This window comes from Grus americana, chromosome 3 (genome assembly GCF_028858705.1).
Source record: "Grus americana isolate bGruAme1 chromosome 3, bGruAme1.mat, whole genome shotgun sequence".
NCBI classification, from domain to species: Eukaryota; Metazoa; Chordata; class Aves; order Gruiformes; family Gruidae; genus Grus; species Grus americana.
In genome coordinates this window covers 76,308,430-76,322,751 of record NC_072854.1, presented here as the reverse complement: position 1 = coordinate 76,322,751, position 14,322 = coordinate 76,308,430, and the positions used below count along the sequence as shown (strand labels likewise).

Below are 14,322 nucleotides of genomic sequence, written 5' to 3'. Positions count from 1 at the left end.
AATGCAATTTCTAGCATGAACATGATCATAAATAGATACTACTGACTTGGTGCAAGAGATAAGGAAGATCATCACAATTCTGTTTTCTAGGGGTCTGGATGGATGAAGGAGGGGGTTTGCACAGTGCAGCCAGAGACAGCACAGAAAGTCAGGCTGTGCCCACACTTCAACCCAGGACTGCAGCGCACAGGCGCGCTTGGGTTTGATGCAGAGTAACAGCAAAGATGTTGAGGGCTTCTTTACCTCCTCAGGTGGCACACACCAAATTGCATCTCTACGATCTATGAACTACCAAGATGAAAGCCAGCTCAGATACGACTATATGCCACCACTTGGATACCATGGACGATATTTTTGAATGCTACTTTTTTTGCCAATTTTTCGTCCTGCCTGCAAGAGGGCAGGAGAAGAAGTGTACCTAAATGTTGGTATTTAGCCTCCTCTCCCCTGTTCTACCAGACGCCACATTTAACCTCATCTGTTGTACACTTACTTCTGAAGCAAACCATTTTTCATTTAAGCAGCATAAAGTAGGATGACTTTTTAGCATAGTAAAACATTTCTTTGTAAAGAAATTGTCTTAAACTATAACCAGGTATCATCACATAAATATTAATGAAAGTGTTAAAAGACCATAATCTATTTCGTCTCCAAAGTGTGTTTCTCACTAGATTCATACCAGGTAGGGTGGCAGATTTATCATCTTCATTTTCTATAGTAACCAGAACCTCCCCCCCAAACCAGAATGTTAGCTTTGCTACAAAGTAGTACTGTCTTCCTTATTTGCCCTAAACAATTGTAACAGTGATGCTTACAGAAGTACAACAACATCATGGTCATCTTTAAGAAATTTATAGAACCGGTGCATCCACAAATCTATATTCAAAATGTGTATCGCATGTTTACGGTATGTAATGCATACTTGCTTCATTTACAGTTACAGACAACAACAACAGCATATGCAATAAGAAACTCTTAAGCAAAAAAACACCCTGGTAATCAGATGACCATGAAAATTTAAACCTCTTCAACAATTAACATCTTTCAGAACACTGCTAAAAGCATTAATGAAAATTGAAGTGTGAAAAATGTACATTCTTTATTCTGCTGTTTAGATACAGAATAGAATTTCTCTTTTCAGAAAATAAAACTATAGCTACAGCTTTGAGAGCTGTCAGTTTGCTTTTGAGGATAAAGTACATGCACTTTTTCCAGTTACTTTATTGCACATAATGTACAGTCATAAATGGTGTTTTATTTACATGTGTTTTGGCAATGTCCATGTTTGTTTTTCCCCTCAGAATACATTATTTTGCACAAACAAAACCTTAAATGTTTCACACAAACTGCCATAATACAAGTCAAAGCATATATGTATATATGTTGTTTTGTTGTTGCTGTTTTTCCAATTAATTCTCCTACGAGTTTCAGATCTCGGTTAATCTTTGCCTTGGGAGTCAGGATTCCTCCCAGTTAGTCTGTTGTCAAAGACGGACATCGGAACTGCTGGCACCAAGACATTAGCACTGCAACCTGCCGTGCCCAACACCCGCCTCCTACGCAGAACCACACCACCTGCCATTAGCGCGCAGGCACATAGAAGGAAGAGCACTGCACCTTCGCTAACCAGTTTGATTCAACATTGATTACCATGTGTTAATGTTACGGTTCACGTGTTATTTGGACAGTATTCCATTAATAGTGTTTTAGAAAAATATATCAAATATAGTAAAAACAAAAGAGAAATTCCGATAACAACTGTGCACTTTGAACCCTAGGAATGTGTTACGCGGATCCCATTCTGTACAATGTGCTGTTTATGATGACTACTGTTTTTACCCAGACACGAAGAATTAAGTTTCGTATACTCTTAAGTATGTTTTCCCCAAGTTAAAAGCAATTTCTTAACGGATGGTAACACACTTCAGTGTTTCCTTGCATTTTCAGGGCCGAAAACTTTTTAGTGGTCCCCCTCAAAGAGTGTGATCTGGGAATAAACTATTCATTACATGCAGATTTTGGACATACTTTCTCAAGATATGTTCAAATAAAATATCCATATTGTCAGTATACACTGAACATATGTTCAATTAAAAATATTTGAAAGATGTCCCTGAAGACTCTTATGAAATATATTCTGGATTGATAACACACACACAAAAAAATACTCTCAGAGAAACCAAATTTGTTGTACTTTGGTACAACAGTTCACTTTTAAGAAGTGCATAGCATTGCTCAGATTTTACTTCGAAAGGCTCCGTGATGTTTTTGTTTATATTCTGACCTACTAAAAGAAATAAATAGATTTACCCTAAGATAAATCCCACTTTATTGGATGGAACAGCAGCTCTCTAACTGACTTGAATGTATGATCTTCCAAATGTTAGGACAATTTAACCCCAGAATAAAAATAAACAACAACAGTGATGTAGCAATAAAAATAAAGAACAATCAGTGATGTAGCAATATCGAAGCCATCCTCAAATTCAGTTCTAAAAATATCTTCTTTCCTATAAGCAGGCAAAGTATAAAATAGTTAAATTTTCAGACAGGCACTTAGGTAAACTGAAAAATGCATTTGGTGGACAGCAATAATTAGTATAAAATTTTAGAGTTTTCCTTTTCTTGCTGTCCTTCAGCTCTAAAGTACTTTAAAACTTACAGCAACTTTCACTACTGCATATAATGAAGAATGAGATGAAAAGTATGACAGTAGTTCATATCTAATAAAAATACAAAATAATAAAAATGTTACAGAAAAGCAGTAGTTCTGGGAATAGAAGTAATCTTCAATATAAAACACTAATCTTTTGTCCCATCTAAATAGTTTCACCTATACTGGAGAGAGTACTTCACCAAGTTTAAATGTATGCCTCTGATAAAATTCTTCAGGAATATAAATTATTAGTTCTGAAATTACACTTGTGTCATTAGCCGATCAAAAGGTCCTGACATTATCTGTTGTAAATGTCTGATTTATCATCTCCCTGTGGCTAACTTTTAGGATACTAATATATTCACGATCTGTTAAATTAAAAATATGTCTGTACAAGTGAAATGCATTGATATGTCAGCTATACCTATACATTTTTGTAAAACAAAGAGCTACATGCCATTAAAAAACTAACAAACATCTTCATCAGAGCTAGACTATTTTTCCTCCATAAAATAAAGAGGCATTCTATTTTAATGACTACCAATACTGTGAGAACGTTTTAAAATTAAAGTTTTATATTGCATGGATTTCAAGATACGTAGTTTGAAACACCATAAATTAAAGAAGGGATCTGAACAGATGCAAAGACTCCTCATCTAAATTCTTACTATCTAGATGAAAAAGCCTGGGCTTTCACGAAAACTGTTGATATCTGAAGAGTGATCTACATCGAGGATCTCCCTCGACATTAGCTGTAATCACTGTCCACTTAAGACTACAAATCTAGGAGGATGACCCAGGATATGTAAAGGAGCCTCAGACAGCAGAAGCTTTAAAAAGGAGAAATGTTTCTGTAAAAATATTTGCATAGAAGTACATTCAAAACAGCATTTTCACCATTTCAATTCCCTGCGCTCATGTCGCTACAGTCATCCACGGGGGTAAAGATCACACAAAGGCAGCCCTGGAATTTGAAATGGCTGTTGCTTGGTAATTTAGCGAAAGGTGTATTTTTGTACTTTCTGCAGTCATTAGGAAATGATCCAGTCTGACCTTTGGCTTACAGAAATTGTACTCCCCTGAGCTAGGCAATACTGATAGACTATAGCAGAAGTACCAAAAAAAAAAAAAAAAAAAAAGGTTACTTAAAAACAGCGTGACATGAAGAAAACAAGGCACTTCTGGCAAGGAAAACCCCCAGATTTTGTATTTCGATGTACGGTACTTCTATCTAGAAGTATTTTGTGCTTAGAAATGTCACGTGATGCAACAGTGATTCAGGTGCCAAAACCAACAAATCACAAGCTCCTACGAGATTAACTGCAACCTCTGAATGGTTCAACAAAGAATCAAACTGGTTTCTGTACACTCTCACGATTTACCAATACACTGGCATCTTTGCTCTTTTGCTGTGAGCCGATAGTAATTATTTTAGAGAAAGAAAAAGAAAGTGTGGAATTAGTAATGCAGACGCTGAAAGGCAAGTGGCAAGACTCTACAAGAAGAATGCCTCAAAAAATGCTACTTTGTTCCCATTTCTACTGGCACCTATTCCCCACGGTAAAAGGCCAGAATGACCAAAGCCAATTTAATAGTAGTGTGCAGAATGTCAGCCGACAAACAACATAAAAACAAGTCACGTTGTGTTATCTGTGGTCACGTTCTTCAGGGTTAGTCCAGTAACTCAAGACTTTACATTCTTCCGTCTTTATTTGTTTATTTTAATTAAACATGTAATGGTTAATAAACAGACATAGTCCAGAGTTAGTAGGTTGGTATTATAACATTTATTAAAATAATGCTATGGGTTAATAGAAACAGCAAAGAACCAAAGAATTAAAATGCAAGCTATGTAAAAACCCAACTAAAACCCAAATATGTCTAATGTATTCATCCAGTAGCTAACTAAAAGCCCAAGAAAGACAACACTCCCAATATAATAAAGTACTGCAAAACAATTGGCAATTTTTCAGTTATCAAAATTGTGGGTTTTGCATTTTGTATCCTTTTTTCTCAATCAGGAAAAAAATTCTTTTGAATGTTATATAACATACATATAAAACAAGATAGAAAAATACATTATAAACTTGTAACAATGGCTGTAAATACATTATCTTACATGTTTCTCATAGGCAATAGGTTGGTTATGGTACATACATAGCATGAAACTACTAAGATAATAAAGAATAGACAAATACATGTCATCTGTACGGTTACATACAAGCGACACTCCCATCTACCCACTCTAAAAAAATTACATAATACTGTCAGAAAGAAGTCTTAAAACTACTTATTTTAATAAAGAAAAAGTCATTAAAGAATGATAATACTGAGAACCAAGGCATTCAGAGATTTCAAAAGTCATGCTTTTTTTTTTTAAGTTGATCCAAAATTTTGTCAACTAAGTTTTCAGAAGTTTGTTCAGAGCAAACATTACTTTCACATGTCACACATCTATTTCATACACTTCCCCTCCCCCCCAGTAAAAGACCTTTGATAAACATCTAAAATGTCCAGGTTTTATCATAGTTGAGATGAAACTGGATCAAATACTGGTACTGTTTTAGCAAATCTCTCTTCAAATGTTCGAGTGTCGCAAGTTTATTCAACCAACCAACCAAAATAAAATCAAAATGGCACAGCATATACTGTAAGTAAAATCAACACAACTGTATGTGTAACAGGAAGACAAAGCCGGTGGCACAATAAACAAAAAGCTAGCTGAATACGGAAGGATGAATGTCTATTGCATAGTAAATAAACTGATAATTATTTCCAGGTGAGACAAGATGTTAGATGAGGTCACCATGCAGGTGCTTAAAAATGTAAGCCCTCTTAGCTTACTATTGACCTTTCATTTGGAAGCTGCGAAGATTTGCAGGAGGAGAATAAGTTGACAAGAGGGGAATAAAGTTATCACCTGATGTTTGCCAAGTTTAGTACTGAGCCCCACGTGAAGTAATACTTAATGTTTTCAGAATTAAATACTGTGCGTTTAACAGCTTCAGCTCTTGCAATTGCCCAGCTATGTGAATCTCACGTGGAAAACAGAGCATGGCTGGACTTCAAACAAGTAGCTGATGTCCCTCTCCTGCTTATCTTATGACGAAAAGCCAGCGGGCAGATCGAACAATAGTCAAAGAGGAGCTGAAAAACAAGTAACTTGTATGCTGTTTGCCACTGCAGGAGCTGCTTGCAAAAACCGGGGACCTGCTCAGACTAGAACTGAAAACTAGCTAAGCGCTTTCAATTTCATTATCCGCAGAACATCAGTTTTCTGGGTGATGCCGAAGACTACTATATTGGATGTATATTTATTCCAACCAAAATCAAGAAAACTCCTCTCCATCCCTGAACAAAAATGACACACTTCCAGCTCTACAAACATTTGTCAGCTAATAGTCCCCTTTAGCATGAGACAGTCTGTATCACAGAACCCTTTGGTTTACATTGCACAAGTACGGCATTTGCTATGATTTAAAAAGTAGAGTTGCTGAAATAATGGTGGGCTGGTTTGACAAAAACTTAGCAAATTATTTTACGCAATGAGATTTTGGCAAAGTCACATCACACTAGTATGGCAAAAATCAGGTAATTAATATGGTCAACTCATCATTTGTCTTTCCTCACAGCTTCTTTCACATACTGGGCGACTGAGTGGCATGCAGTAACTTGTCTGAGGGAGAAGCTGATTATACAAGACATTTGACTAAATGACCATGAAGAAAATAAGGCACTTCCTTTTCTTTAGACTTATTCCAATACTTAAAAAATAAAAAAGAAAGACTAAAAGGCTCTTTTGGTCTTTTGTTTTCTTGACAACCACCAGAAAAAATCATTTAATGAAATAAAGGGTTTCTTTGTTCTTTTTTTCTTTTTTTATAACACTTGAAAGTATAAAATGCTACATTTCCAAAAATATATTTTTTTTCTGCACCAGCACCCTTGTATAGTAAAAGTATCTACTTTTTTGTTCATTTTGTTTCAATGCACTACACTTTATCTACAATTTCATTACATGTATACAGCAAATAGGCAAGCATGGCTTTTACATCCTTAATGAATTTTTTCTATACAGGGAGGTTTAAAAAAAATATTTGAACAGTTTGCCCAGTAATGTGACACATAATGCATGTACCTTGTTCTCATGTAATCTTCCGAGGAGATTAAAATATGGTTAAAATAATTTAAACTCAGATTTTGCTTTAATAGTGTTGCTGTTTTGTTCTCTGCATTAATGTAGTTCTGAAAAGTCATCGTAATCTGCATTTCATGGCACACTTTCCTTTAAAACGTCCAATTTGGCAGGCAATAGAAAAAAAGGCTGCAACATCTGCCCTTTGAGGGCACCGGTAGTGACTAAACAGCGTATCAAATTTTGAATACTTTTTGGAATCCCTTCCCCAATGACATCCCTGACCAAAGGTTCATGCATGATGCATCATCACACAGTACATTCAGAGAGAGCTTTGACTTCTTTTTTTCCTTTTTCTTTTTTTCTTTTTTTTTTCTTTTTTTTTGAGAAGAAAAATATTCCTAGAAGTCTCTCACAGTAACTGCCTCTGTCATCGGGTAGTTAAGGGACATCTGTCTCCATCTCGTGCGAGGCCTCCTTACCGTTCGCTTGGGGTGGGACACTAGAGGATGATCAGTGCGGAGGGATGAGTTGGACCTTATTGCTTTACTACTATTCAGTGCAGGTTCTAGAACCACTTTCACCCAAACAGGAGAACAACAAAAAGCGGAGTTGGAGGACAACAATTTCTTTGTCTGTTTTGTTAGATGGTAAGACGAACGGACAAGTGCCCCAGCTCGCTGCACTGAAGACAGGCAAGCAAAGGCGTTTACCAGTTAACTGATCAGCAGGCAGGCATGGTCAGGTCATCATTGGGTGAAGAGTTCAGAGGTCAGAAGGTCATAGGTTAGTTGCCGGTGGCGGCTGGGTGGTTAGAAACAAAAAAAAACAAAACAAAAAAAAGAAAGAAAAGATAGAGAAGAGATTAGTTCCAGCTAGTGACGGCTTAATGACAACATGAAAACTAATCACAACTAATAAAAAAAACAAGCATGTTTAATTCTGACATACTGATCGACACCATCTACAGAATGCAATAAAATCATGACAGCCCTCCATCATGATTTGGACACGTGAAGGAGAAGCCCGCTCCCACAAAACTGGTTAACAGGAGAAATAGAGATAAAATACGACTAACGACTAATGGTTAGTAGCAGTCGATGAAGGAAATTGGAAAACAAAAACGATGAACAGTTTTGGAACTGGGTAGAAGATTTCTGGAACAACAGTCAGTGCACAGCATCAGTATCTGACTGCTATTAAGCATTAGTACCTCCCCAGGTGCAAGCATTGAAGCAACTATTAATGATGGATGTGATTATTAATAACTGGTTGTTAAAAGAATGGAGTCATCTACGGAATTCTGGACTTAGAGAAACAATTTGGTTCAACAAACTATGGGCCAAACAAAGGGTTTTTGTTCAATAAATTTTTTATTGCCTTTCATTTATTCTATTTACAAACAACATGGAATTTCTTGGCCTCATGATACAAAGCAATACTAAACTGTAGTCTAGCAACGTAGGCATCATTGTGGGAACCAGGAAAATGCCCAGCCTGCTAGTTTAGCCAGCATTTTCCCGTTCAAAATACTATTTTACACATATAGGACACTTATAAAATGCACTTGCATGTAAACACTGTAAAAGTCCTGCCATTTTAAAGTCTATACTTAAAAAGCTCTAAGTACATCAAAAAATAGAGAAAATATCTAATTGATACTAATAAGGCATTTTAAAACTACAAACAGCTCTCTTTATTCATTTTCAAAGCTAATACTCTGCAAATACAATAAAATCTGACATTTCATATACATTCCTGCTTTATATTTTTATATTTTAAAAGAAGCCACCTGTAAATACTATTTTCTTTTGCAAAAAAAAAAAAAACCAAAACAAAAAAACCAACAACAAAAAAGTAAAACCCAAAAACACAAACAAATTACAGTAAAACATAAAAAAGTTCTCAAGTGGAAAGTTATCATTCCCAATGTTCTTGAGCTGTTCCTTCTTTAATCATTCTCTCACATTCTCCTTCACCAAACTTGGTCCACTTAACAGTAGTATGATTTATTTTTTTTTAAGACTCATTCAACAGCTTAATTATAGCTAATAAATTCTGAGGTTGATAAAGTTTTTGTACTGTTGCCATTTTTGACTAAGGCAGAGGAGATGAAAGTGAGAAAGGTATTCAGTGCAAAGTCAGATTTGTGCCATTACATAAAATGAAGTCCAGTAGGTGTAAGAGTCACAGATAGCATCGATTTAGCAATCTTTCTCATGGGCTTATATACTTTCACATAATAAAAATGGCCTATCATTTAGGATACAGTTTATAACACTACAAAAAATTACTACTGTAACGTAAATGAGACCACATGCTCCCTGAATTTTTTCAGAATCATGCTAAGTGGGATTTGTTTAAATTAAAATGGCTGTTTCAAAAATAAGCAAAAATAAAAATAAATATTTTATATGGCACAATCTCACCACTTTACAGGTATACTAGAAACAGACTCTTAAAGCATTTTGATACTGATTACAATTTTGATTAAATGGTATTAAAATTATATATAAAATTATGTGACAGTTGGTTTGGATAAAACATTCAAGAAAATTCTCAGCATTAATATTTCTTGTGGAGTTTATAATCAAAGCAAGCTACCTTTTAAAAATACCAGTACACCTGTGATACATCCTCTGCCAAGTCTCTGGCCTTCTACAGTACACACAGGTTTGTCAACTGTGCAACACCATTTACAGTTTATTACAATTAAATCAGTCAGTCTCTCTGTTATATGCATCAAATTCAATTTTGTATTATTTATAAATGGGGGTTTTATTCTTAGTTAAGATGAGCTATATTTTTCAACCCTTCACCAATTCTAAATGCTTAGTTGTAAGAGTAAAACATTTACACATTTGGGGATTCTTGCTTTAAATGCAGTGCTTATCTCTAAAAAAACAAAACAAACCCCAAAAAAACCCCAAAATACCTAGGCAAAGAATAAAAGCCTACTTAAAAAGTGAATGCAGTAGTACTACAAAGTCATCTGAAAGTCGATTTAGAATTTTAAAATAACCTTAGACCCAATGAATGCGAATATAAATTCAGTGACATTTAACTATATATAAAAAAAGTTTCCGCATTGAAAAAAAAAGTATTTCGGTTTGCTGACATTGTTTTTCATGGCTATACCTACAGAAGTATACTGGTGACAGAACAACCAAATAGGTGACTATGGTAAATATTGACAGTATTTTAATTCTAACACATAATTTTAGCACATTAAAAGAAACTGTTTTATTGCTGAGCAAAGTTCTCTTCAAAACCTTTTGTGAAACTGTTAAATCTGTGCAGTGATAATCTAGGATTTCAAATTCAAAATACAATGAAGTACAGTTGTAAAATTGACTTTGTGTAAGTTTCTTAATATACACTGGGATTATTTAGGTAAGACTTTAAAATATCATTCTCCTGAATGGTTGTCATGCTAAAAGAGAGAGGTATGCACGACTTATTCCACAGGAGATAAGCCATGTGTATTTATTAATCTATTTAAGACAGTAGGCATCCAATATTACTAGAGAAGAACACTGTATTATCAGTAAATAGCTGTATTTTAAAAGAAGGTGAAATTATACCAATAATTAATGTCAATTACTTGTAAGTGACCCAGGTGCAACATCTAGGCCCTTTGCAAAATATTTAAAATCTATGTTGAGTAAATCCTACAATGATGAACTTGGTACAAATTGGTATTTCCCCCTCCCCGTGCTTTATCAGTATATTTACTGGTTGTCTCAGGCAATATCTAATTAAACAAAAAGGTAGTCCCACCTGTCACCTGAAACTACAATTGCAGATCATGAAAGACCATTAGCAAAAACCTGATTTTTGCAACATCAGGTCAAACTTTCAAAGACAACCAAATCCTTACAACCCATTACTCTTGACAGAGATAGGCTTTAATCTTTCTTCTAGTTTCTTTTTTCTATTTCCTTTTGTTACTCTTTTTTTTTTTTTTTTTTTTGGTAAACATGGGCTATGACCTTATTCTGATTATACCCTGTTGCCCATTGAAGAATTCTCTAGAAATGAAAACAAGCCAATGGGCTGTAAATGGTGTGCGGTGATAAAAAAGAAAAAGCAATCTTCTAAAAAACCTAAGTAGTGTTTGTTATCAGCTTTACACTTTCTGTAAAGGGTAAGATCATACGAAAGATGAAAGTTTTACATAAATATAGCAAATATCCAGGATGGCCTTTTTTACTGTTTGGACTGAAATCTGTGTTGTTTCTTGTACTTAATTTATGGAAGGTTGTGAGAAGTGAAGTGTAGTCAATGTTAGGAGATGTCAGATCTGTCACCTGAATTTGGCTTTTGAATATTACAATATCATGGAAGCCTGCACAACACTGATTTTGATGACAGCAGAATAATAATACTTGGCACATAATGCTTTGCATCCTCAAAGCCCTGTACAAAACAAGAACCCCCACAACACCCCTGTGAGGTAGGGAAGTATTATTATCCTTATTTTACAGATGGGAAAACATACACAGAGAGATTAAATGACTTGCCGAAACCCACAGTGAGTCAGCAGCAGGGATGGGATAAGAATTCAGCCCACACGCTGCTTTCTAGCCAATGTCAATAAACCGAAAATATCACTTTTCTCAATAAGCTTAAATACTTCATTCAGGGGTCCAAAGGCATTATACTCGAGGAACAGGAGAAAAATGAAGATTTACTTTCCGTTCAAGGGTTAAAGAGAGATGCCCAAATATTGGATGTCATCTCACAAACAGGACTTCAAAAGTTGCTTCTCCTTCAGGTTACACATTTTAGCAGCAAAAGGCAAATACCAAGAAAAAGATTTTGGCAAAAAAACCAAAACACCCTCCCTTCCCCCACCCTTAGTAATTCAAACTCAAACAACTTTTGAAGTATTATCTTCACAGCCCTTACCTTTCTGAATTCAGTCAGGTATCTGAGAACATGCATCCTCCTCATAATATACAGTACAGTGGCTCAAAAGTTTATTGGGAAAAAAGGAATCTAAATCTTCAGATTTCTCCAGACACAGACAGGAGGCATTTATTCCTTTACTTCTTTCTCATTAAGCAACCATCCATTCATTTTATTTTGCAACACCAATCTGATATTTCCACACCAATTAAAAGAACAAATTGAGGGGAGAGGGGGGAACCACAACCAAATTAATTATTGCAGCACTGAATTCATAGTGTTTCCTGATGCAATGGATCTTTAAATAGTTTTTAAAAGGGAATCAGTTATAGCATTTAGATTAAATATATCACAAAGTTTCTATATTTAATTGAGCTGGGAAAGCCAAGTTTACAAAACGTTTTTAAAAACACAAGTATTCCCAAAGCTTTAAAATATTAACTATTCAGATTTTTGAGAAAAATAATGAATGGGTCAAAATAGGGTATTTGGTTAACCAGCTGTGGTGTTGCAAATCTCATGTACACTCAAAGCACTTCTTACAAACAAGAACTGCAGAACTAAACTAACCTCGGTCTGCGGTCACAATCCTTTGGTAAGGATGGACACGCATATCGTGCCTTCGAACTTTAGTAGCCACCGCACCTAGTTAAATTGCAATTACCAAGACAAAGTTAGAAAACATTCAAAGAAAACATTAACAGCAGGTTTATCAAAATGGATTTAAATGATCATTAACTACAAAAGTTCATTTTAAGAAAAGCAACAAGTTAAGGCACAGTAGTTTCAAATCTTAATCTTAAAAAGACGTTTATCTGTGCAGATTAATATTGCATTTATTTTAAACATCCTGGCCTTAACCTGTTTAATCCATTCATTTACAATCCCAAAATTACAGTATTTCATGAAATCTATTAGACCCAAGCACATTTAAGCTTTACTAGTCACATATTCACTGAAGTGCCTTTCTTGCAGCAGGACTATTTTAAATAATGCCATCTTTTAATACTGACAATTATTTGCTAACCTTAAGATCACTTCCAGTTCTACCACAAAAAAAAGTTTTAAAGCAATTCTTCAAGCCTACAGATTGTGATTTTTAACTTTAAGTCAATAAGTATGAACTGCAATGAATTAGGTGATTAGTAAAGCAAACACTATATAGAACACTTAGCAGTCAGTATACTACTATACACTCATAAATTACAGCTACTCTGTAATAATAGGAGCTAATCCAAATTAATAGCACTATTTTATTTTAAATCTATGTGCAAAAAAGTGCAAGTAAGTCACTGACTGCTAGGCCAAGCTTTTTTCAAGGCTGCTGAAACTAAGCATTTGTTAAAATTCAGATCTGATGAAGGATCAGTTAAGACCGTTCTTGAATTCTTAGCCTTTCGTTGGGAAAGCCATACCTGAAGATAAAAGGAAGGGAATTAAAAGTTAGTCACCAACTAAAATTTGATCCCAACACCAATATCCCCAAAAATACTAATAGGGATGCATTTCTCTGCCATTTTTAACAGAACTATTTTAAGACATCTTAAAGGTCCACCACAGAAATGGACAAACTATACCCTACTATTAATGAGAATGAGTGTATTACGAAAAAAACTCAAAGAAAAACTAATTTAATTCAATTAACTCCATTACAATTGCTCAGATAATACAGCAGATGTATTAAGAGTTATTGATTCTATGCTACCTAAGTGGGAGTGTGATTTCCCCCCCCTTTTCCTTTTTTAAATCAGATTGTTTGGTGAGATCTGTTTTGCGCCATAAACCTGTGCCCTCACAGCTAAGCCCAAAAGTATGCAATGATTTCAGATGCCATTTTAGGAGTAATTTTACACTCCTCTCTCTTTAGAGAAAATTCTGTGAGAAATCAAAGTTCCCTCATCCTATTAAATTATTACTATGGAATCGTGTATTTCTTTACTCTCTATTAACTGAATTCAGGAGAGGGGTTTGCCACTAACCAGCAACTGATAGCTACTGTGACAATGCCTGTAACTGTGACTTTACCCCAGGATGCACCACAAGTGGACTTGCAGATTGGGGGCAGAGGAGCTGGGGAGAATATTTACGTGTTTGTGGCAAATTAATAAATGATGACATTATCATATGTTCACTGAATTTTGGCTATGGGTTAACAGACAACAACCGTTAAGTTTCTCAGACAGACCTACTGCGTATTTTTGCCCTACTAAAGTTTTTATTATTGGTTCACTAACCCTGAAAGGCAGAAGTCTGAAATACGCTTTCTTTTTTACTGTACAAAATATAACATGGGAACATGCACACATACAGATAACTCAAAAAGTATTTGTCACTTAACTGAAACGCTGATTTTTTGCAATACTTTCAACAAAATAGTGACTTTGAACCTTATTGTCCAGTGTTCATTAGAGATGTTTAGAAATTGTGTAAATCAATAACTGCCCCTGAACAAACTAAGATCAAAGTCCTATAAAATCAACATTATGCAGCACCAAGGTCATATGCAATTCAGAACAAACTGAAGAGAAAAGATTATTTAGATTCTGTAGAGGGTAGAGAAGGAAGAAACTATTGGAACTGCTTGTTCCATATTGACCAGTTAACTGAATTGTCACGGCTG

General features: G+C 35.1%; 1 protein-coding gene across 13 annotated transcripts in view; it reads right to left on the bottom strand.

Moving 5' to 3' along the window:
• Positions 1-1,074: 1,074 nt before the first annotated feature.
• Positions 1,075-14,322, bottom strand: part of QKI (QKI, KH domain containing RNA binding) — a 170,086-nt gene continuing 156,838 nt past the window's right edge. For 6 of the 13 annotated variants that reach the window (XM_054822740.1, XM_054822732.1, XM_054822736.1 and 3 more), the window contains 2 exons: positions 12,273-12,347; positions 1,075-7,595 (listed from right to left, as the gene is read on the bottom strand). In XM_054822740.1, coding sequence (XP_054678715.1) covers positions 7,579-7,595; positions 12,273-12,347 — 92 coding nt within the window. In that variant the 3' untranslated portion in view covers positions 1,075-7,578. Of the gene's footprint in view, positions 7,596-8,145; positions 13,118-14,322 lie in introns of those variants that run through there. The other 7 variants (XM_054822734.1, XM_054822735.1, XM_054822737.1 and 4 more) reach the window with 3 other exon arrangements.